Source organism: Uloborus diversus, chromosome 1, assembly GCF_026930045.1.
Source record: "Uloborus diversus isolate 005 chromosome 1, Udiv.v.3.1, whole genome shotgun sequence".
Lineage (NCBI taxonomy): Eukaryota > Metazoa > Arthropoda > Arachnida > Araneae > Uloboridae > Uloborus > Uloborus diversus.
In genome coordinates, this window is record NC_072731.1 from 65,863,777 (window position 1) to 65,889,748 (window position 25,972).

Sequence of the window (25,972 nt, forward strand, 5' to 3'; positions counted from 1 at the left end):
TTAATTTCAATTGGGGTTAAAAAATTCAAAGAACTTCAAAAAAAAAAAAAAAACATGTTCAACAATATATTTTGGGACTTGTAGTGCAATATTTATTCACTTTACACATTTTTTTTTTTTGCAGAAGAATGAACAGCACTGAAAGATTCCGAAATCATCGTAAAAAGATGAAAGAAAACTCGGCTAAATACTCGGAATATTTTCTAAAAGAAAGGGAAAGAAACAAAGCAAGAATAGAAATTACAAAGAAACTACTTAAAAAAATTACATCTGTGGCCATGAAAGAAAAGAAAATGTAGAGGCAAAACCAGAATGAGAGGCAGAGAAAGTGTAGAGAGAGAAAGAAATCTTCGACAAAAGGGGCCACACCATCTCCAGCTGTAGAAGCAGAGTCGATGGCAATTTTTTGAAGAGCTCAAACCTTTTGTAATGCAATCCATAGACAGGTACAATCTTCTGTTAATATCATACAACCATAAAGACTACAACATTAAAGTTGCATGGTCATACTTTGCAAGGACTCATAGATAAGGAGCTCTGGATGGTGTTGGTGCGGTAACAAATAAAAAATGGTGTCACTTGCCGTTACAGCGTAGAGCAACAGTCAATTCTGCATCGGATTTTGCCATTTGAGCAGAAAAGGCTCTTAAAAAAATCAGAGTACTTTATTCTGCGGAGAGCGACATCACAAAAGATGTTGCAAAAATGCTTCACGCACGCTGCTGTCTTGTACAAAGCTATACCAAACTTACAATCGGTACACCATGTTGTACCAATCAATATGGGTACAATTCAAGTGGCAGGCACTAACTGCAGAAAGTGCACTGAAGATAGTTTCATTGCTGCCTCAGTCGGAAACGATCTCCCTTGGTAATATAAATGCTATTGGAGATTTTGTAGAATTAGTTTTGTTTTCTACCTCAAAAAAAAAAAAAGAAAAAAAAAAAAATTGGTCAAATCAAGCAAATAGATGGAGAAGACATACAAGTAGAATACTTAGAAAAAAAACCTTCAGAACATGTATACATCTGGCCCAATCAGTCAGACATATCATGGAAGAAACAGAACATTGTAATAAGAAAACTAACACCCCCTGAAATCATCAATTCTAGATTGGAAATGATATTTATGTAAAGAAAAATTCCTTAGTTATTTGCAATTTCTCTTATTTATTACTGTGCTAATCATAAAATGTCTGATTGATAACTATTTGTGTACGTTGTTATTTTATTGGCCACACAAGTCACACCCGCAACGGGGTGTCACACCCGCAACGGCAACTTTGAATATTTTTTACAGTGAAACTAATTGAGTGAGTATCTAAATTTCTGTATAGAATAATTAGTTAAGTATTACTGTCTAACATAAAAAAAAACCAGTTCGATCAGTTGATATAATTCACAGAGTTTTGAATGTTTTGATCGCAAGGTGAAAATGCATGTCCTTTTTATGTCACACCCGCAACGGGTAGAAATTAATTTTTTTAAAAATAAATACAATATCAATCAACTTGCAAATTGGCATCAATGTACCTGCAAGTGATCTTTATTGAAAAACATAAAAATTGAAACCTATACTCTAAAATATTTTTGCTGATGACTAATTTAGTTAGTGTAAATGTCACACCCGCAACTTTGGATTGGGCGACTTACATCTAAATCGATTTGTACTTTATTAACTTTGTATATCGACTCACTTAGTGAACCAGTTTTTATGCATTTTTTTGTTTAGTGGTGGTTTTGTTTAGGGTGGTCTAACTTAGGTTCCAAATCTTTGATTAACCCTATTTGTTCTTTATTGAAAAGTTAAGGGTAAAACAATAAACTTCATGCGATTTCCGTCACAAACTACTAAATAAAAAACCCGTTGATAAACAAAGTCCATATAACAATGGTATATACTTTCTTTACCTATAGTTAAAGAAAGTACTAAAAAAATATATTATTAAGAGTAATGATAATGAAAATTTTGAATTAAAGATTCTGTGAAGCAAACATAAAATTCATTCTAGTGGAATTTTTAATCTAGTGGGGCCATATGAAGAAACATGCGACTTTTATCACGAGTTACATGACACGTATTGTGAAACATAAATTACAATTTACAAAAAAACAATTCTAAAATTTACACTTTTACAAATTTAAACTTAAAGCGATTACGGTTTTTTTTTAGTGACTCGTGCATTTGCTTTCAGAAAGAAAACTTTGATAAAGTTGAACTAATGATGAAGACATTTTTTTTTGTACATAGTTACGCGTTTGAAAAAGTCTTTCTTCACAGTCGTTGGAAGTCTCTGAGACGCTCGCCGTGTTATTTATATCAATAAAAAGCAAAAAATAAATTACTTTTAAATAGATTTAAAAAAACCACCTTCAAAAAATACTCAGGAACTAAAAAGCAAAAAATAACTAATTACACTTACATTCTATTTCCTACCCAAACAAAGAAATGAAATTTGTTTTACAATTCCAGTACAAAAATCAACTAAATTAAACACCAAATTATAAAATAAACACTGATTTAAATTACTATACGATGAATTATTTTAAATACCTAACTAATTATATACGATCTCTTAATTTTTAATAACGTTTTGAAGTCGGAGTCTCCTATAAGCTACTACCTAACGTAACTAAGTAGGTTTAGTTTTAAAGACTAATTTCGCGTTATAGTTAAATTAGTGTTTAATTCAGGATTCGGTGGGTTGTCAGTTACGTTATGTAGTTGTTTATAGGAGGCCCCGACTTCAAAAGGTTATTAAAAATTAAGAGATCGTATATAATTAGGTATTTAAAATAATTCATCGTATAGTAATTTAGATCAGTGTTTATTTTATAATTCGGTGTTTAATTTAGTTGATTTTTGTACTGGAATTGTAAAATAAATTTCATTTCTATGTTTGGGTAGGAAATAGAATGTAATTGTAATCAGTTATTTTTTGCTTTTTAGTTCCTGAGTATTTTTTGAAGGCAGTTTTTTTTTATTTAAAAGTAATTTATTTAGAAAACAAGCAAACCAATTAAAAAGTGCTATTTTTCGCTTTCAATTCAAAAGTCATATGTGTCGTATTCATATACGTACAGTTTCATATAATATGTCACGCAAAATATTCTAATGCTTTAACCCCAGTTTCACGCCGACATTTAAAATTTCTTCCCCCCTTAAATATATCAAAACTGAAAAACAGGGGGAATGAAATATCGTATTGGCAAAACTTGAGGGGGGGGGGGAGGAGGACAGCATTCTAATATCATTCATTAATTTGTTTCTCTGCTTAAGTATAAACAAACAACATGGAATCTGATAAGAGAAAACCCAATGAGCTAAGTCTGCGCGCATGCTCAGTCGCTGTGGCAAATTTGTGATGTCCGCGATTTACCGTCTAGTTGCAACTGTTGTATATGTTTTAGTCATGATTGAATTTCATTTCCTGAGACACCTTTTGAATAACTGTTAGATCTGTTCTAACCTTGCAATTGCAGTCCGCGATAAACAAACCCTATGAGCTGAGAGTAAGTACATAAGAATTTAGGGAAAATTGGTGATTTTCAAACTTCAATTACTCCGGCCCATGGTGTCCCTGGAGGTTGAATTTTTGTACATGTACCCAATGGCCCCCCAACAATATGTATACAAAAAATCATTACCGTAGCCCACCGGGGGGCTGTTATAGAACCCCGGGAAGGTACAATTTGGGGGGTAAAAACGAGGGGGGGAGGGGAGGGGGGGTCAAAAGGTACATCAGTAGGGCACAAGAAATGTGTGTGCCAAATTTCAGCTTGATTCTTTTTTTCGTCTGGGCTGTAGCCCTGTCAAAGAAAGCGAAAACGTTTTTGAACAGCGATTTTATAACTTTAATACCTCCTTCCCCTGATGGTCCGGGGGATTGTATTTTCGTTTACGGCGTCAGGGGCCACTAGAGATTGAGTGTACCAAAAATCAACTCCGGGGGTCTTCATGGGGCTGAGATACAGAAGGGTGAAAAACCCAAAAAACCCCAATTCGTTCTGTCGCGTAATCTTGTTCTTGGTCGCTTTATTTTCTTTCGTCTGTGGCCGTGGATTTGCTTCTGTTGGCTGCTGACGTTTGGTTTCCTTGGCGGGGCGGGACGCTTCCGCGTCCCGTGATTACTTCTCCACCAGGATGACAAAATATCAATGTATAAAATGCTCAGCTCTTGCATGAATATTTAAATTTAATGTGAAAATATCAAATTAAGGAGAAAATTTCTTTGAATAAATTTTTGCATCTATCCTGAGCAACCTTTTTTTTAGTTAGAATTTTTTTTGTTGAAAATTTTTGTCGTTAACATGTTTAATCTGTATACAGGGTAATTGTACAAGTGGGTGAACAAGCTACAGTGAACAAACAATTCTTTTTATTATTATTATTTTTTAAAAAAGATTTCAAAATTATTTCTTAACTGAATAAGCGATATGAAGTTTCTCCTATAACAATTCCAAAAAGGAAATGACTTTTGTTTGTGATCTTACTAGATGTGTTGATTCATTAAGTTGCTATGCCACTTTCCACTTAAACTTCCAAAAACCGGAAGCAGAACAAAAAGTATCCCATTTTTATATAAAAAAAAAAAAAATTAATACACAGTATCAACTAAACTTTTTAATGCCTCATTAACCAAGTGCTAGTTCTTTAATGAAATTGTGAATTTCTGAAAATGAAACTGCACATTACTGTTCATTTATTGGTTACTGTATCCTTGTTTGCTAACATTGGTAGCATATTTTGAATAACTAGAAGCTCTGCAAGTACATTTATTGACAGAAGAATTATATTATTTTTGATGTAAAAAATTACCTTTTTTCTTTTTTTTTTGAATTCAATTCAATACAATTTTGTTATAAAACCTATCCATATGAGCTCATTAATACCTATATACAGTTTCTGTGTCTGTGTAACAGTCATTATATGTCATGTAATGTATTTCCATCTAATATCAGCATGTTTAGCAAATTGACACTCAAACACTTCATTATAAAATTGTTTTCTATTAAAAAAGAAAAAAAAACTATCTGTTGCACTTTGAATGTATTTACTGCTTGTAATCTTATGTAGTAAGTTCTTCTATATTTAGCCACAACTTTTGAATGGTCAAATGAAGCCTCGCCACAGGTGAACTGATGTGAATGTAAACTGATCAAATGTTGTAACTTTTCATTTCATTTCATTTTTTTTTGGCACGTTAAAAAAAAAAAGAAATTATTGTATTTTCCTGAAAATACAAGCTTTCTGTTTGTGCCAGTTATCTTTTAGCTTTCTTCTATTTTTTGAATGTGCAGGTGTTAAGTAGATTCAGCATTACATAACCTTTTACAAAAAATGTTTTAAATAGTTTCTTTTATTGATCAATTTGTAATAATTTTCTCATTATAGGGTTCATTGTGTTCCGTTAGTTGTTACAACTTCATGTCTTGATGTCTCAGCAAAGAATAAAATTCGTAAAATCATTTTCAAACTTGGAGGCCATATCGTCTCTGAGTGGCAGCCTTGTTGTACTCATGTTGTGATGTCACAAGTAAAAGTTACTATCAAGGTTTGCAAAATTTTTAAAAATTTTTTTATTAAAACAATTTTAAGTATCATGTCAAACTAATGGGAGAGCGCAATTAAGACCTTAAGGCAAAAAATTTTCTGGATAGGCACCTGCTTGTATAATTATTCAATCCAAAGTCAATCCAAGTTAATCCTGATGAAAGAAATGGAAAGACAAGAAAGAAATTTAGAATGGTTATGATAGTTAGAAATGATTAATTAGTAATATTTAACCAACATTAATAATTTTCAGTTTATTTTTTAAACTCATCTCTGGAAATCTTAAAACATTTTTTATGAAGATCAGAGTATAAAATAGCATGAGGTTTTGATATTTATTTGATATCTTAATATTCAGTATGGGATCCCAATTTCAGAAACCCAAAATCCAGAGGACTCGAAACCCAGAATTCTTTTCTTAAATTAACAGTAATAATAATAATAAATAAATAAATAAATAAAAATTGAAAATTATGCTGTCATGGGAAAAATTAAGAGCAGCAACTGCAGATTTTTCATTTTTCTGCATTTTTGTCATCTATTATACTTTTCCTTTCTTGTACAAGCTTGTTTATTTGGTTTTGACTGAAAATAAAGCATGGAAAAAATGTCATACTCCAACATTTTCCAATTGTTGGTACGGAATCAAAAATGCATTTCTTCAGATATCTCAAAAACCCATTTTTATAGATACTGCCCTTTATCTCCCCATATCAGTGTGAACATTCTCATTTTAAATAAGCAATAATTTACTTGTTGAAAACAAAGTACTTGCAGTTTATTTTTATGTTTCTTTGATGCCACTTGTCATTAGCAAATTAGCATTATGCTGAGATTGTGCAGCAATCTTTTTTGCAATTGCTTTCAATTTACAATACTTCTTTTAATTTTTTCATTAGTATACAACACAAAGCATATTGAGTAAAATACAAAGCAATTTTTAGAACAAATAGGATTTATTTGTATTGATAAGCACATTGTGCGATACATAATACTAAAAGTAATACCGCAGCAGGTCATAGGCCTCTGCAATTTAACTCCAATTTTTTTTCCGACTAAAGTATACTTTCAATGAGATTGATCAAGAGAAAAAATAAATAAATAAAAAAAACCGTACTGAAAACGTACCCTCAAAAAATACTTTAGTTTAGGGTCACTCACTGACTCTCCTTCCCCCGTACATCCTTTTCATTTTCTTATTGGCTACCAGGAAGTGGAAAATGCATTTAAGATTGGTTCTCCATTGAACGACTTTCAAGGGACTACAAAAAATTGTCCTTAAGTAGACTACGTCCTTAAATAGAATGCTTTTAAAACTACAGTGGAGCTTCCAAGATTGAAAATAGATCGCCATCTTAAAATCGAGAGTTGTTAAATAGAGCATCGTTAAACAGAACTAATTGTATTTCCATGGAATAGCTTCCCATGGAGTGCTCAATTTTTTGTAAAATTGAAAAAAAAAAAAAAAAAAAAAAAAAAAAAAAGAAATTCAAGGAAAAATAACTTAGTAACATGGATTTATTTAAAAAAGTTGTTATTTTTATGTATATACAGTCTGACCATCGATAATATGAAAAGGCAAACATCTGGTTTATTAAAGGAAATGGGCACATCTATTAGTTCGCAGGGATGGTTGTTCGTTACAGATGTGCGCTTTTGCCTCTTAATTATTTAGACGCCATTTTGTAAAAATGACAATTTGTTCAATATTTTTTAAAATCTAATCTGGATTTGATCAGTATTCTCACTACAAAAATTAATTGATTTATAATTTTATGACATAATTCTGATCTTTCCATTTTGCTTTTACATTTCCAAATAAAATGAAAGCATTTTATTTTCTTTTTGTTGTTTCTATGGAAACTCTTTTTGCTTCTCCTCATTTTATTTTAGAGAATGCAATAAATTAATAAGGCACTAGTGACATTATAAAACATGTTAGTGACATTATAAAATGCAAGCATCAATATCCAATCGCTATTTTGCTTTCCCCCTGCTGGATTCCTTCATATGTAATGGTCTTAACTTGGGCAATTACTAAATTATATAAAATTTTTGGTCAAATTGTATGTAGTGTGCACCTAGCATCAAAATAAGCAAACATATGTAAAGAGCATGTGCACATATGCTTTAGTGTATAATCCAGGCTCTAGCCATGACTTTATTCTGAAATATTCTTATACTAATATATTTTTCTATATTTTCAGGCTTTATGCTGCTTATTATCTTGCAAATCAATTGTTTTGCCACAATACTTTGAAGAGTTAGAAGAAAGCTTAAGCTCTTCAGCTACAGTTTTGTCTACCAGTAGGTATGTAGAAACTTCTGTGGGGTAAAGGGAAAACATTAACATTGCTCACCTTTTTTCAAAATTGAAAATTTTCTTTTGAAAATTACAGCACATAATTTCTAGTAAAAAGTCTTCTATTTGATTATTAAAAGTACTTTTCATGAAATGAATGAATGAATAAGTAATCAAACATTAAACAAATGAACCTTCTCTTCAGATTTAGTGGCACCTTTAATTCTCGAATTTAGGAATCTGCATGTAGCTAATAGTTGAAGATGGAGCCAATCTTCCTAAAACAAAAGTTATTTGGTAATCTTTGGTTATGTGGAGAAGACACCAAATGTGATGGCACACTGAAAAAATCCTTCAAAGCCACAGGATCTGTTAAGATTTGTACTGGTTGTATGATGCAAAGTTTCAATTCATTGCAATGTTCATTTAAATATCTTGAAATGATGTTTTCAATAATAGTTACTGCAAGTCTCGTGCAATGCTGTAATTCACTATACACATGCTCGCACCCAAAGACGCATACATAAACCTTCCTAAATTGAATTCCAATTCCAAAATCAAATTTTATAACATGCTTGCATTTTTTCTTGGTTTATAAAAACTTACGAAAAATCAAAGCTGGTTTTCACGGGAATTTCTAAAGATTTATAGTTTTTAAATTTTCATGAGTACAACCTGTTTAAACTTTCAATATTTCTATTTTAGGTTCATTCCTCCCCTTGGAGAAGCCCTCATAGATAAGGATCAAGTTTCTTTTGATGTAAATCCTCTCAGAAAAAATATTTTTAATGGAAAGACATTTTATTTCATGGATGAAAAACAGGTAAAATTTATTTATTTAATCATTAAAAAATGTAAATTCAAGCTTTAATTTCCATTATATTAAGAGTATATCTGTAATATTTTATTGATGTGCTTCAAGTGTAAAAAACTTGTTTTGATGTTAATAGTTGCAAAATCAGTGATTATATTTAAATAATATTTAAAAAATAATTGTTTTCCTCTGTTGAAGAAGTACACTGCTGTGCTAAGCATAAAAGCTGTATCTGTGCTATTTATCAAAATTGAGTTACGGTCACCAAGTGGTTCTTTGTCACATATTTCTCCTAAATACAACGTTTTATAGTTGTTTGTCAATGGGGATTTTTTTTAAACAGTTCTGAAAAAGTTGCCTCTGAATCAAATACATGGAAACGCAAAACATTAAATGACAATTTCTCATTTTGAACTCTGCTGCAGATATGACTTTCGCACTTAGCATGGCAATACAGTGTATCTGCTCATTTAAAATGGAATCATTTCAGTAAAACTATAGGACAATGCAACTATATTTGGATTTGCATCATTTACTCCAGAGTATGACTGTCTCCTGGATATTTATTTACCTTATTGTTTGTTTTAAAATGCACTTTCAAGTATATTTTAAAGTTTCGAATGTAATTCATATATTATATAACAACATCTTATCCCAATTTTGATGTCAGTAGAAGTGTAGAAATATTTTGTAGGAAGTTGGGGGTGTTGCCCTTATTATGTAAATCAAGAACTTTCACTTTTTTAGGCAATATTCATGCAAACATGACTGGAAGCCACGATTTACATTTTTTGCTTTCAGCTTTTGCATCTAAGTATTGTTAAACTACTGCTGTGCTCAAGAGTTGCAGTTTCTGATACTCTCTTTAAAAAGTGAAACACTATAATGTCTGTAAATAAGCATGAGTTCAGCCCTTTTTTCCCTTTAGTGATTTTGTGTTTTCTTCTACCCTATTTGTTTATTTTTTTAGTTTAAGAAATTACATTTGGGAATTGTGCTTGGGGGTGGCAAAGCTACAATACTAATGGATGACAAAGCAGATCCCACTGTTCTTTTAAGGGAAGGGTCTTGCTTTATAGAGCCGGTGAAAGATCAAGTTGTTACAGAGAAAGCTAAAATTTTGCTGAGAGATATTATATGTGCCTTGCAAAAGTGAGTAGTTTTATGATCTGAATCAACTATATCTATTTTTTTGTATGTATGCTAGGTTGCTAAAAATGTAAGCTTTGTAAAGTGTTTTTCTTTTTAAATTAACCAAATTCAGTTGACTCTGTTGCCTATTTTTTTGAGTTAATCTGTTGTTGGTCGATAGGTTGTTAGAGATACATCACTCAAAAATTTAAATGTAAAATAAAAAATATTTATTTAAATGTCACATCAGTTTTTCAACAACCTTCTTTCATCAGCTAGATACTCACTAAGCTGTTGCAGCTACAAGAGTTAGAGGTCATCCAACAGGGGTGATATATGCTTAGACTAACTGGTGTGATGCCAGAAGCTTCAGTTTGTTTCTTTTGGAAATGGATTTATGTGATAAATTGTTTTTTGACAATGGTATTCAGAGTTTATTTCTTGTAATACAGCTGTCTCATTCATACCAAACTAAATTTTCGTTTATTTTTACCTATCCAGTTATTATTAGTTGCTTTTCACCCAAACCTGTTTTTTTGCTGTCTTTTTTTATACAATTTTTTTTTGTCCATTTTTTTGTGCAAATTTTTTTTTTGTGTGGTGTGTTAAATTTCAATCAGATTGGGATTCAATTGACAAAATTATTTTCAAAACGAGTGTGAGGTAGTATCTTTAAGTGATGACATAGGCACCCTGATGGGAAGTCACTGTGACCTCCCAAAAATTTCCTCTTTCAGAAATTTTTTCTGACTATGCGGCAAAAATGATCATCTCCTGGTTTATTTTGATTTATTTAAATATTACAATTTTGTAAATTTTTGGGTTATTTTCTATGTGAGACTTTTTTTAAGTGGTCCCTATCCACTGCATAATTTTTTTTTTTTTTTTAAACTGTGTTGGAAAAATAACTTTTTAAAGCTACTCGTGAAGTTTTGAACAATTTGTCTTCATGCGGTCCCTATCCATTGCATAAAAACAGGGGTTTTTTTTACATTTACTAAGTTCATAACTACCAATTTTAATGTAGAAGAGAAATACAGGAATAAAATTTGTTTTAAATGTTATGAATCTGAAGTTAAGAACTTCAAAATATTTCTTTTAAATTAAAATAAGTATATGTTTCATTTGTTGTCACTGTATTTAATATTTAATTTATTTGAACAAAATGGTAAATAAAATTGGGGGGAGTTATTTAAAGTTTTGAGGTTGTGGGAAAAAGTCATTAAGTTTTGGTAATTTGTTCTATAAACAACTTGAATTTGCTCTTTTTCTCTGTTTAATAGTTAAAAATGCTCTGTTATATTTATTTTTTTCTTCTTTGTTTTTCTCTATATGTTCATTTATTTGTTTATAGAACAAGCTTTTTTATGCAATATATATATATATATATATATTTTTAATTACTCGTGAGTGAGATATTTTAATATGCTTAAGTTGTTAGTAATAATTTTTGTAATTGCTTTTCAGAAAAAGTCTGAGAATGATACCTGAATCAGACATTGGTTTAGCTGTTGCATACTGTTCTACGGAAAAATTTTGTAATCCAGAATTCAGTCTTGGTTAGTAAAATATTTCTTAGTTTTGGTTAGTGCTGTAAAAAATTTTTGTTCCTGAAATATAGCCATTTTTTCGCTCTGCAGATGAGTAAAATTTGACATTTTTGACTATTATGAACTTTTATTTGTGCATGAAAAGAAAGAATTGATTAGAAAGAAACTGATGCTAGCTTCAGTTCTATTTCAGGGTGATCTGCACAGATCATTTGTTTGAAACATCAATACCTAATAATCAGTGGAGGATTTACTATTTTTTTTTTTTTTTTTTGCCCCCTTAGCAATAAAGAGAACTACGTAAAGTATTTTTTGTATGCCTATTCAGATCCTCTTTTGGTCCCCTGTCTTGAAAACACCTCATAATTGCAATGTAGTAAACCAGCCTCTGGTAATAATGCTCTAATCGAATAGGTTCTGAAATTGTCCCCAAGATTTTTTTCATGGAGAATGTAAAGATATGTAATTATTGTAATCAATATTCATAAGTAAATGAACCTACAAAAGAATAACAAAGTATGTCTTTTAAGTATGGTAAGCTCTTCTGAGAAGCTGTAGTTGTACTAGTTGAGGGAGTGGAGGTATAAAATCGCCCATCAAAGTGTAGGTAATTTCAATCTCATTTTAACCGTTAAACACGAACTGGAAAGTACAAATCACTTTGTTATTACTCGCGGATAAATATATCTGTAAATAGTGTTCAACAACGCACTAGCTTTTTAAGTTGCATAGGTAATGCTTTTAATGAGGGGAAATGTAGAGGAAGAATGAGGGTACATAGGGTCACTAACTGGCAATTATTTCATCATTGAACAAGTTGAGCTATTTCCATAGATTAGTAGTAGTGTGTAAGAACTGCATGTGTGTGTGTAGTTTATTTCCCAGTAAAAAAATGTGATATCTATTATGGCTAATATATCTCATTTTCTAATATTTTGTGCAAAATATTAAATAACACAAATGCAATATTAGCTAAGAGTGCTGTTTCATGTCTAAGCGGGCTCCAAATATGTTAAAAACCTAAATTGTCGTACGTAAGTTTTATGCGCTCTAATTAGGAAAATATTTAATTTATAAATACAGAATTCTACTTTTTTCAAATATATATTTTTTGTAGATTTTCTAAGAATTTCAGAAATCTAGCTTCATCTCAGAATTTTTTTTTTCTTTTTTGGCTTATTTTTTTTCTATCTACTCGTTTAGGGTTACAAATTGCAGATGATAATAGGTGGTTCTATGCTCCACTTGGGCTCTTCTAACACCACCTTTCTTTAGGCAGATTAGGTCAAATTCCCCCTTTATACAATGTGTACACATATATACACACACATTAACTGTAAGTTATAGACAATGCCGTTAGAGTGAGTGACAGGTAATTGAATCAGTCCTCAAAAACAAAATGAAATCCAGCTTTAACATTAAAAAATTGTAGAATATTTGAATCAAACATGCCACTTAAATGGATCAAGCATATGAGAGTGATCATTTCCCACAAACGTGATGCATTAGCGCAGTATTTTTTTCTTTAGCTTTGTTTAGTAAAATGAGGTTTTTTTTCCCGAAATAGTGAAACAAAGGGGAGGCAGAGTGTTGCACACTTTTTTTTAACGATTGTATCATGATATGCCCAACAAAACCAATGAGACAAGAGAGACATGGAGTCGCTGAGAGAGACATCGCGTCGATGGGACTTTTCATCGTTAGTGTTAGCATTGAAACAATGAGGTACCAACACCGATGACTATGGCTAGAAAAAGAATGTCCAAATTAATTATTATCTAGTTTTAGCAATCAATAAGAAATGCATTTTTCAAAGCACGTAAGTTAAAATCTGAATTTTGTAATCGCTTTTTCATACTGTTTTGTGATTAAATTCTTTAACTAATCAAAAATGGATATTTTGAGTGTGCAGTATACTTCTAATAATATCTTGTTTGACCAAAAATTTAATAAAAGTTCTCAAACTGTATGTAGAATCCAATGTTTAAAAAAAAGAAAAAAAAACATGCACACATAATTTTGCTTAATTGAATCAAAATTGTCTTAAACAAAGTTGATTTACATAAGCGACCGTGGGTACAAAAATTCATTTGCTCTCACTCAAAGAGAGATTCTACATACATACATACTTTTTCGAAATTCCTATATACTCTATAGTTTTCCTTTTAAACTCCTATATATTTTGCTCTCCAAACTCCAATATATTTTGTTCTCAAACTCCTATATATGTTGCTATCAAACTCCTATATTTTTCCTTTTAACTCCGATATATTTTTTTCCACTTGCTATAAGCCCTGATTAAGTGTTCAATTCCTCTAAATTGGATGAGGAGTGTGTTTATTTTCAAAAATTTTCATGATAACAATGAATAGTTTGATGATGAAAATGCTTAAAATGCACCTTTTTTGTGTTAAAAACTTTTAAATATTTATTTTAGTTGTAAATATTGGTTTGCCTATTTTGTTTTGCAGGAGCAGCGATGTTGGGTAGTCAGAGAATTTATTCACAGACTCTTTCAGAAAGAGAAGTATACGTTCCAGACACAGAAGAAAAAACTTCGAGGTAAAATTGATTAAGAATAAATAATTGCGAAGTGTCTTCCGGAATCTCACAAACATGTTGTGGGGCAACATGGCATTAAATGGCTCTTTCTACTGAAATAGTTATCCGATTGTTTTGGGTCTCATTCGAAAGCCCCCGAAAAATAACCCTCAAGTTGATTTACTTCCTTCAAATTTAAAAAAAAAAAAAAAAAAACAAGGTTGTAAATCATCAGGAAAAGAGTTATAAGAATTTTTATGCCAAATGGAACATCCATATCAAGTCCAAAATTTATCCTTTGCCAAGGAGCTCAGTTTAAATTAACATGAATAAAATCATTTCGGATCTGTTACTATTTTTTCTCGACTGTGAACAAATAAAATTCTTGCTTTTGCTTTCAGGTAAAAATTTCCCCTTTTGCATATTTTTGGGCTCTTTTTTTTTTATACTGCCAGCAGAAGATATTCAAAGATTTTAGTTGCATAAATGGAGGGTTGCGTTTAATTTATTCAGGACTTGAAGATTAACCGTTAGCAAAATTTAAGGATCATTATTTTGACGGGAAATGTTACTTTTTTTCTATTAGTTAAGCCCAATTCTTAAACACGTGGCGTCACTTGACGTAACTTTTTTATTTTCAAAGTGTTGGAGATGTTTCATCCCTTCAATTGGAAATTTACGTGAAATTTTAGTTTAAAAAATTAGTTACAAAAAAACTAATTCAAAATCAAAAAAAAAAAAAGAAAAGAAAGAAACCCCAAGTGCAAACCCCGGGGCTCAAAATAATTTTGTACAAAATTTCAAGCCTATAGATGCTATGGGATCTCCTGGGCGGCGGAGACCTGCACCAAACTTCCTTTTACAATTTTTTTTGCCATTACTTTTTTTTTATACATAGAGAAAATTTCTGATTTAAAATTTATTATTGAGTTTTATATTGGAAAATTGAATGCGTTTACCTTGTTTTAAATTTCCTTTCTTTATTCAGAATGGCTGATTCTGAAGTAGAAAAGCCACCAAAGAGAAGAAAAGTGGAGCAGGAAAGCAGTCTAAATTTAACATCATTTAGAGATGGTAAAGTATAGAAATTTTTATTTCTCTTTCATAATATCAAAAGATTTCATCTTACTTTTCACTTCATTAATCTCTAGAACATTGTTAATGCAGGGTGGCGGCAGATCAGGGAAATCGGAGAGATCAGGGAAATATCAGGGAATTTTGAAAAAATAACAAAAAATCAGGGAAAATTAATTTTATGAAGAAAAAAAAAATTTTTTTTTTTTGCTTTACAAAATTAAGTACTCTAATTCCCTACGCATTTTCCGCCAATTATCTGTTCAAACAGAAAGTAAAATTAATGAGGTGCGATTATACACTGCCGTATAGTTGTGCATCTTTTTTCCTCTACATCAAAGTATTGAATCTTACTTATTAACAACAGGATAAACTTCCTAAGATTGCTTCTGTGTCCTTTAGGTTGTTTATTTTACCTAGCTTGAAATTTCCTTTTACGCTTTCAATGCTATGTAAAATAAACAACCTTACAGGCAAAGAGGAAGCCTTCATTAATGCCTTAGCTCCTTTGCCTTTATTTCATTGTCTTGAAGTAATTAGCGTATTGCAATCACGATTTCAAGAAGAAATCTTTGGTTTTTGAATTAATACGATACAAGCTTGAATGTTATTACTTCTTCGCATTTTTAATTAAATTGCTAAAATTGAACTTTCAATTAAAAAAAAAAAAAAAACTTGCCGTTATACTATTTGTTGTCACCGCTGATTATAAAGGTTTTCTTTTCTTCAGACTTAGGTGATTCTTTAATTTTATAACCAAGTTGTATACTTCTTTTATATATTTTGAAATTAACTAATTGCTTTTTTTTTTCCTTCTTGCTGTTCAAAGTTGTTTGTTACAAAAGCAATCTAAGATTTTTTTTCGTTACATACTGAAATCATTTGAAATAGAGTTAACTTGTGTACTTAAGTAAATATATTTATTTTTTCATTGTTAAAATGCTGTATTCATTCATTAAAACCTATGTTTTTGATTAGAGAAAAGCTCCCTATGAATGGATGTCAAATGGTTTCATCTATTTTGCATAAATATGTCAATTAGTTATGTAAGAATAACTACAGTACTTCTATTCTTTCACTATTACTTGTTATTCTTGCAACAATTATTATACTGTTTGAGAACTTAGTTCAAAATAATTTCAATCACTTTTTAGTAATATCATAAATACACATTTGTTTTTAAGAGATTTTAATAGTTTCTTAAAATTCTTATGCTAAGTGGTTTCTGGGAGCAAAGTATTTTTTTAAAAAAATTTCTATAATATTTCCATTGTAGAAAAATTTAATATACTGTTTTGTAGGTTTTTTTTCTCCCAAAAAAATTGACTGATATGTTTTTTTTAACCATTTAATTAAAAAAGTAGCATCTTTTTAAAATATATCTTTAGTTACACAACTTAAAAAGTTTAAAATACTGCATTTTATACAAGCATACAATGGATTTCAAGTAGAGCAAAGAAAGAAAACCATTATCATTGGTAACGTAAATCAGGGAAATTTGGTGAACTTAATCAGGGAAAAGTCAGGGAACTTTTTTTCACAGTTCCTGTCGCCACCCTGTAATAAAAACCATTATAAATCTCAATGATAAAAACAAAATAAATTCCAATTAATAAAGCAATAAGTCTCTTAAAAGGGAGTGGCACAGAAGGCAGAGAACTTTAAGCTGTGTATGGATATTTTATTTAATATTTTATAAAACCAACAACAGTGGAGTCAAAAGGAGCTCTTTGCTGCTAGTGCATTTTTAAAACCATTATTTTCATAATTCTCTTAGTTTTGTCTTTATAACAGATTAAATGTCATGATATTATGTAACAGTTATATCAGTATATATGACAGACATGTGCGTTGGTCCAAGCGCGAGGACAGAAAAAAAAGGGAGGGGCGATGGGGGCAATCGCCCCTCTCTTAAGGGACCCTGCATTGGCAATTTTTCTAAATTGCCAATGCAGTTCTAAATTGAAGTTCTAAAATGAGTGCAGATCTTTGATGGCACTAAGGATTGGAATGGGACTTGAATCTTCTTCACCGGAACTTTTTTGGAATTGATGTTCCAAAAACGCTATTTCAGACGATCTTTGGTGACAGTAGGAGGATGGAGGGGAGGCTTCCCCTGGGTATTTTTTAAAATCTAGCGATTGTAGACATTTCAGGCAGTGTTAATGGAATAAATAGGTTCAGTGACTTTCCTCCGGCAATTGCTTGAAACTAAAAAGTTTCAATAAAGTTCAATTTTTGACAACCTTTGATCATATTATTGAGAGGGGGTTTCAAAACATTGCCCGAAATTAACAAAATTGAAGTTCTAAAACACACTTTCAGGAATTTTTTTATCTCTTTTATCGGAAAAGGTAAGGAATTAGGTTTGTAAACATCCATGGATAAATCTTTATTTTCTAGTTATAAAAATGATTTGGTGCAACCCCCCCCCCCCTCCAATCATGTGCAAATCAAATACATAGTAGAGGTAAACCGCCCCTCCTTGAACAATTTCTGGTTCCGTCCATGCCCAAGTTAGTGCACTAGCAGCTGTATTGTTAGTCTTCATATGATTAGGTATTCTTTATAATATTTGTTTGTAGTACCTATATCTTTGTTTTCTGAGTCAAGTCTGTTAATTCTAGTAGCTGCTATGTTGAATAGAACATTTTTTATGCAACAAAAACAAATATGTAACACTGATTAACTGCAAAAGTACATTATAAATGCATATTAGCAACATATTAAAAAAACAAATAATGACTGAAACAGTGGTCAAAAACAGCTATTGGCCATCTGGAACAATAAATATTCCAGGGACTGAAAAACATTGCTTATTACCTTCGTGATGACAAAAACATTCGTTATCATAAAACTGAAGCATGGTTAAAGAAAACTGAATAAAATTTTAAAAAAGGTACAAAGAACTTAAAACAATTAATATTTCAAAAAACTCCACCTTTTGTCAAAAAGTTGTTTAAAATTATTCGAAACTTAAAAAAAAGAAAAAACCAAGAAGACAGATGATTTTTTTTCAAGCCAAACAATTTCAATGAAAGTAAATCTCAGTTCTGAAGTTCTACAGTGCCAAAAAAATTGTGTATGTTTTCACTCCTTACTCTACACCCTTTTCCTGAATTTATTTTGTGAAATTTGATAAAGTATGACTTTCGAATCATTATCATTGTATATCCATTGTAGTTATTTTCCAAATATACTAATGTAGTAAAAATTAACATGTATATATCATTGTGTTTTAGAAGATGATGTTGTAGAAATACCTTTATCTGTTCAAGTAAAACAGGAATTGGATGATATATTTGAAATAACATCCGATAATGAAGATAAAAATATTACAAAACCAACAGACTTAACAACACCATTGCCTTCAACATTGCAACTTGATTCTGAGATCCAAATGAATAAAACATCAAGAACTGTTCGAGAACAGTTAACATCGAGAAGCTCTGACAAATCTAACTTAAAAAATCTAAATGAGTTGACTGTGCAAACTAAGAAAATAATTCCAAAAGTGGAGCCAGTTTTGAACGCAAACAATGAAAATCCTTCACACAACCAAGATTATGATAATTTTGATTTCCCTGTGGTATGTTTAGTCCTTGTACATTATTTAGTTTTAATTAATTAAAAATGTGATTTCTTCAACATAAATGTTTTTTTTAGAGTTCTGCCAAGAAAGATTTACCTACAGTTGTTAAAAAGTCTTCTAAAAAAAATTCTTCTGAAAATGGGTTTCATTCTGTACAAAAAACTTCTGTAAGTGCATTCAATCTTGAAATTTTTCTAGTCATTCACTTTAAATTCTTTTTATCCCAGCTTTATACTTTGATTATTTCTGTTATTATTTTTTTCATTTGCTTTTATAACACTTGGATACTCCCCCCCCCCCTCTTTGCATGCAAAGCAAAAAAAGCAAGCAAAACTGTGATACAAAATATTTTTTGAAAAATTCTAATGAGTATATACATAGTTTTTAATATATTCAATTGTAACAAAAAATATACTGCTAGGTTAAAATATAATAAATAAAGCATAAAAAAAGTTACATCTTGAAATATTTTGCTGAATTGTTTGGAGACTTGAAAAGCTGATTTGAATACAGTGGTACTCTAGTAACTTGAACATGTATAACTTGACTGTCCTAGTAAGTCAACATTTATTCTCCCAATGTTTTTTCCAAGGTTAAAATCAATAGGCAAAAACCTCTCCAACTTGATACACATTTACCCGCTACACTTTCACATGATTTAATCGCATATTTTTAACTCTGTTTCCTTTTAAGTTTTAATAATATTGCCCCAACTTTTGGTATATGGCTTCCCACACTTCCAGCAATATTAAAATAATTTTTTTTAATTGATAAAATTTCTATAATTTGGAACTACGTTGCAGGTGCATGATGCATGTTGTGTTGCACAGATATCGAAGAAAGTTCAGAAAAAAATAATTTAATCTTTTACATTTGAAGTCTTTCACAATTTACTTGAAGTAACTTTCTTGACAGTACATAAATAGTTACTAGTGTGATCATGAACTTACCTGTTATTTAGATGTTATTTGGTGTGACAAAGGCTGTGTAGGTCATCCAGATCTCTCCTGTAACAATTTCAAAGTTATCAGCACTTTCATAAGTAGTATTGGTTTTGAAAAGTTGCATGTAGTGTACATTTATGTATTTTTTTGATAGGTTTACATCAAAACAATTTAGTGCTTTGATTATAACGGATTTAATGGTGGACTGCTTATCAGTTTTTACATTTTCAAGCATACACAAGTCCTATTAATAACATAAACCTTTCTAATTTGTGGTAATGACTATCTGTTAAATCTTGTATTTAAGTTCAGCGCTTCTTATTTTTTTCTAATTTCTTTCCAACAATTATTTTTAAAGCTCTTTTGTAATTCCATGATGTTAGTTAAAAATATTTTCATAGGTTATGGAAGAAGATTCAGACCTGCCTTGCAATCTTGCACAAGTCAAGTTTGTGGACTTGATTTGTAAAAAGTTATCTGCATCACCAAATATTAGAATCAGGGATTCTTCAGTGAAGAACTTCAAAAAATTTAAAAAGGTATTGTTTTAGTTTTAAGTCAAAACTCACAACACTGCTAAGTTGTTTTTGTTTTTTAGAATATTTTGCTTCTAACTCCAATTTTGGATCATAAACTATCTTTTTTTTTTTTTTTCGAATTATCAAATCATTATATATTTTAACTATTGTCTTGAAATGTCATGCCTTATTTTTATAACTGTAACTTTTTATACAATAATAATAATGAAACAAATACAGTGAAACCCCGATTTTACGTTTCTCAAGGGACTGGTTTAAAAAACAAAAATAATGGGGAAAACGTAAAATACAGGAAATACATAGAAAGCAAAACTGATGATGGCACCCGTTGAAAAACATTAAATACAGGAAAAACGTAGATTCCAGAGATGCAAAATTGGGGTTTCACTGTATGTATATTTTTAAATTTTCATTATATTTTTTCTTGAGTTTATTTAAATTTATCTACATAGTGACAAGTTTTTTGAGCAATTAAGATTGCTTACGGGGGTGTCCACAAATGATGTCATGCTTTGAAGGGGGTAGTTCTTGAAGTTATGATTGTTTGTGACTAGGGGAGGGAGGGGGGTAACAAGAAGTGTTACATTACACATTGTTTTTATAACTATGTTTATGAAAAAAAGCATGACATGTGACAAGGGGAGGGAAGGGGTAAGGTAAAATGTGACACTTTGTGACAGAGGTAGGGGGGAGAAGAGAGTGATACAAATTCATTGAAAAAAAATGCTGGCATCATTTACTTATAACTAGTGATGTGCCGGATCGTTAAAAAAGTAGATCCGCGGATCCGGATCATTAGAGTCAAAGATCCCCAAATACCGATACGGATACGGACCTCAAAGTTTTTTTTATCCAATTCAACTGTCCAAGTGTAAAATTTGTTACGGGAGGTATTTCCGTCAGAATGATATGGCACTGTTTCTTCAAAAAATTTCATCTACGGCGAAAATATAATCAAGACAATGATTTCCTCTTTTAAGAAATCTCCGTTAAAATTGAGGGAGAGTTGGAAGGAATGGGATAGTGCTGCATTGATGCATAAATAGAATGTGAAAATTATTTCTGGCTTGCTGGGTAGATGTAGGATGCAGGAGCAAGAGTAAAGCAGATTCTGGACAGGCTAGAAATATTTTTTCGCATTTTATTTCAGCATAAATGCAGCGCTTACCCATTCCACCCAACTTACTCCAACCGATGAAATAGCAGAGCCGGGAACACCTTTACAAACAGCAGTAAATAGAGAAGTTAGTATCACTTTTTTTGAAGGATGCCAAGAAAACCAAAATGAAGAATAACAGAAACCCCAAATCAACAAAAAGTAATATTAAATTTAAATAAAACAATAAAAAAAAAACATGTCCCAGAGGGCCGACCTCATATTAAGATGAACTAGTCGACCCGTGCGGAACTCCGCACTGTGCTTCGAATCGTTTCATAAGGTATTTCGCTCTTTAAGAATTTCAAAGGAAGAACATTATGAAGAAGAACCGAAAAAAAAGTAAGCGCAGAAGAGAAGGCATGTAATTTAAAGACATCAGTAACAAAACCTCGTTAAATACAACGTTGTGATAATTTCATCATCGCTCACCTTTTGGTAGTACATATTTTCAATTCAAACATAAATATCATTAAAAGTGTGGCTGAGTAGTGACTCGTGAAAAAGCAATAATTGTGCATGTAAAAAAACAGATTGTGGCAAATAGTCCTGCCCATGTGAGCATCTGACGGGAAAAAAAGAAACATTAAAAATATATTTATTGGCACGGATTCGAATTGGCGCCATTCTGATTAACAGCCCGACACCCCAACAAACTTAGCAATTGCGCCTTCCTTTTTGAAAGCTATTCATTGAAGGAATGCGTAGTAAAAAACAGCCAAAAAGCTTTTTGCCAAAAAAAAGAAATAAATAAATAAATAATAATAATAAGATCATGCTTCTATGTTTTGTCATTAACCAGCATGATACGATTTAAAATTATTCGAAAAGCATGGAATTTGATTAAAGAATGACGAAGATCTCACGTAGCAATTGAAACGAACATTCTAGAGAAGTAATAAATTAGATTGAAAATAAGTTTTTATTTTTGAATATTGAACTATTTCCCATAGAAGGTTGCTTTAACAGTTACGGCTTAAATGCCCGCACATGTTTCTCTTTTAATCGAACACTTAAAATTCGAAACCAAAACGAGTTGAACTGAGTCCGTTTTTTAACTGTAGTTTTTCGAACGTAGACAAAATGTACTTTTTTTCAGCAGAAAGCAGAGGAGTAGAAAATGATTTCTTGCTAATGAAGTTGATAATAATTTTAATGCTTTATATCGTATTCGCGCGAATAAAAAATTGAAGGTTTACTGGGTGAAACTCGTAGTTTTAATTTGGCGTAGTATTTTTTCATTTGTACAAAAGTTCGAACACTGCTATTAGAAACATCTACATTTCAGCATACAATGAAAATGTTTTTCTGCACAAAAAGAATTTCCTTTAGGTAAATCTAATACTTGTTTATGCTTACATTATGCTGCATGGTCTGGATGTAGTCAAAGCTTAAAAAAAAGGAAGAACACTCTTTGATTAGCAGTCAACTTATCCGAATGATAACTGTAGCCTGCATAAAAGAGTAGTCGAAACAGCAAGTAGCATTCCCACTGAATTTATTTTGTTACTTTTGTATGTTATGAGTACATGTGATGTGTAATACTAATATAAATTTGATATTCTTTCCGACAGCCCAAACTTGCCCGAAGTTCAGATGGTTTATAGCCGAACGCTCTACCGAAAAAAACTTATCAATTTAACCGAACAACTAAGCCCAGTGCTTTTAAGCTTTATTAAAATATGAACCCACACACAGGCTATTTTTTTTTTTGCCGAAAGCGACGTAAAAAATGGAAAACTGCATTAGATCTTTGCTTTTAAAAAATGCATAAGAACTACAGGCAGCATCAAGATTTTGAAACAGCAAAAAACGTTTTCGAAAACTTGATTTTTCGACCGTAAGTCTATTTTTCTTTATAAGCCAGCCTGATAAGTTTTAAAATGAGAAAGGAATAACATATAAGATAAGATATTGAAGAAATTTTCTTTTTAATCTTGAAAATTTTTACAATTTGTTACCGCAGGCTGCTTGAACCGTTATGACTTAGATGGCAGCACGTGTTCATCATTTAACAGCACGGTTAAAATACAAAATAAATTGAACTATGCTCTTTTTTAAGCGTAGCTTTTCGAATGTAGTAAAAATGTGATAAGCTATTTATTTTTTTGCAAAAAGAAGAAAAAATATATATTTTACCCTTCAAATTGAGGTAGTAATTTTTTTATTTGTACAAAGAGTCAAAAACTCATTAGAAGAATATGTATTTCAATATACGATTTATTATTTTTTTCTGAATAAAAAACAATTCTATTGTAGTCTTGAAATCTTAAATCTGTTACTTATATTTTCGCTTACATTATGCTTAAATTTTCTTACCAAAGCGAAAGCTTAAAAAGAAAAAAAACAAAAAACATACAATTCCGAAGTAATTTAGCACAAAGTCACTTCAAGTTTGCATATCAGCAATTAGCGTTTCCTTCTCATTTATTCTATTCCTTCGTAGTTGTTATTCACTTAAGTGTTCATGTAATGCGCGACAATTCTCTAATTTTTTGTTGCAGATTATCCGGACGCGGGCCCGAACACGCATTCTCCTGGTTACGAAGAGAACGCTCTGCCGATCAAGCTATTCAGCTCTGTCGGTCATAGCGCAAATTAAAATTATAAGTTTAACTGAAAACCTCATTCTGGTTCTTTAAAACAGGTTTTTCGGCTGAAAAAAACAATTTTTAGACCGTGGGTCTATTTTTCGTCAGTAGCCAGCACCATAAGCTTTAAAATAAGGCGTAAATCAAAGAAATCGATCAAGAATTGAGGAAAATCTGGCGTAGAAACCAAAAACAGGCTACAGAAATAATATATAAGGATTTCGCGGGTCAGAACACATATTGTCAATAAATATGAATGACAGTAGATAGAAATTTTAAATCATCGAACTTTTTCTCCTTATCTTCTGACTATGAAATCCCTACGAATCAAGCATATAAAGGCTTAGAATAGCATTTATAATTTACTTAACAAGATTATAGCTCGTACTGTACATAACTTGGAATTTCCAAACAAATATCAAACGCAGAAAACTTCATTCTTTCAGTTAGAGCCAATATTTTTAACGTACGGTTAAGTTTTTACTACCATAATTGTGAAAAACGTTAAGTCGATTTTAATTAATCTCTCAAGTAATTAAAGTTATACAAAAGCGAGGCCAAACTAAGAACATTTTTGATAAAGTGACCTTTTGAATGAAAAAAGAACTATCAAAATCGGTTCATCTGCTTAGGAGCTACGATGCCACAAACAAACACACAGGTACACTCTTTTAAAACTTATTACCCCTTCCTTTTTGCAATGGGGGGTTCAAATTAGCTTCTGAAATGACACTGAAAATTTAAATAAGGAATAAAACCTAATTCAAACGGAATTTAAGAGTATTTTATTCAAATACTTAAGAATTTTTAGAATAGGAAAGATCCGTTTAAGATTTGTCAAAAAAGTTACGGATACGGATATAGATCTTTATTTTCCCTCGGATATCCGGAACATCACTGTTTATAACCCCTTATTATTTTTACTTCGTCCAGTGCCTATCCTTTAATCTTTTGTCCAAGTATTTGTTAGAAGCAAATCATTTGAAATGAGAAAATGCATATTAGCGAACATATATTCATTTGTATAGTACTTCCCGTGGAATGACTGGGAATTATGAGATGAGTCTGGTGTTGTGAAATTCAAAATTTTGCATGGAGCTCATTTGTTCCTGTCTCATGTTTATAGGACTAATTAATAGATACATACAAATGTGCATGGTACAATTTAATTGTTTTTCTGTATTTGTGGTATGTCCCCGGCACACTGTACTGTATCTGTAGATGGAATTTTAAGCTTCTGTTGATGCAAAGTTGTCACATAAACTGTAGTGATTGGTTGAAAATGAAATCCATGGAAGATGTTCTGTACCTTGCTTATTATTTACTTGCTGTAAATGCATTTACTACATTTTATTATATGCAAAGGTAAAAGTTTCAATGAATTTTGATTACATTTTTTATAAATAATGTATTATGAGTCTGTTAATTATTCATTGTCACACAAGTATACTTTTTCTTTGATCCAGGTCTATCCTCTGAAAGCACAAGCATTACCAAGAATAATTGGTATTCATGAACTGATACCATATGATCGAGATACTGTGAAAATCTGCAATGAGGAGTGGGATAATCCTGTGGAGGTATTGCCTTATGCATATATTTCAGATTCATTAGTGACACTTTTTAAAAAAATTTGCTATGCAATGAATGAAGCTAATACAGTTACCAAGGACAACTTTAATTTCAATTATTTTAACAGTCTCACTCATATTTTAATAGTGTTATTGCATCTATTCAGTGGAGCACACATTAATTTTTCAAGGGGGAGGGTCCAGAATCGAAGGTCCAATATTCTCATTCATACTCCAACACACATCCAAACATATTCGTTTGATTTTATCGATTGTTAGGAGCAAAAAAACATTTTAAAAAATATTTAATAATTATTTAAAATTTGTTAATAAAATTAATTTATTAATAGTAAATACTTAACCCTTTAAAAGTCGCTCTATGTTCCAAGTGTAAAATATTGAATTGCTTCATGAAAATAGGACTCTTAGGCATCCCTTTACACACCGCAAGAAGAAATTTTCGAAACAAAATTTTTTATCTAATATTTTTGGGAATGTTCCCGTTTGGGAACATTGGCGTGTTACGTTAAGTTTTTTAACTGATTATGCTTTACGCTCGCTATACCTTCAGTTTTGTATTTTTGAAGAAATGATTGATATACATGATACTATTT

At 31.0% G+C, this 25,972-nt stretch overlaps 1 protein-coding gene across 2 annotated transcripts in view; it reads left to right on the forward strand.

The window, feature by feature from the left end:
• The window catches only part of LOC129230200 (nibrin-like), a 65,675-nt gene that overhangs the window by 14,489 nt on the left and 25,214 nt on the right, over positions 1 to 25,972 (forward strand). The window contains exons 2-13 of one of the 2 annotated variants that reach the window (XM_054864612.1): positions 5,096 to 5,133; positions 5,395 to 5,554; positions 7,761 to 7,864; positions 8,561 to 8,678; positions 9,640 to 9,821; positions 11,268 to 11,359; positions 13,822 to 13,912; positions 14,880 to 14,965; positions 18,208 to 18,554; positions 18,632 to 18,724; positions 19,903 to 20,040; positions 25,254 to 25,367. In XM_054864612.1, coding sequence (XP_054720587.1) covers positions 5,117 to 5,133; positions 5,395 to 5,554; positions 7,761 to 7,864; positions 8,561 to 8,678; positions 9,640 to 9,821; positions 11,268 to 11,359; positions 13,822 to 13,912; positions 14,880 to 14,965; positions 18,208 to 18,554; positions 18,632 to 18,724; positions 19,903 to 20,040; positions 25,254 to 25,367 — 1,542 coding nt within the window. In that variant the 5' untranslated portion in view covers positions 5,096 to 5,116. The remainder of the gene's footprint in view (positions 1 to 5,095; positions 5,134 to 5,394; positions 5,555 to 7,760; positions 7,865 to 8,560; positions 8,679 to 9,639; positions 9,822 to 11,267; positions 11,360 to 13,821; positions 13,913 to 14,879; positions 14,966 to 18,207; positions 18,555 to 18,631; positions 18,725 to 19,902; positions 20,041 to 25,253; positions 25,368 to 25,972) is intronic. The other variant, XM_054864604.1, reaches the window with a different exon arrangement.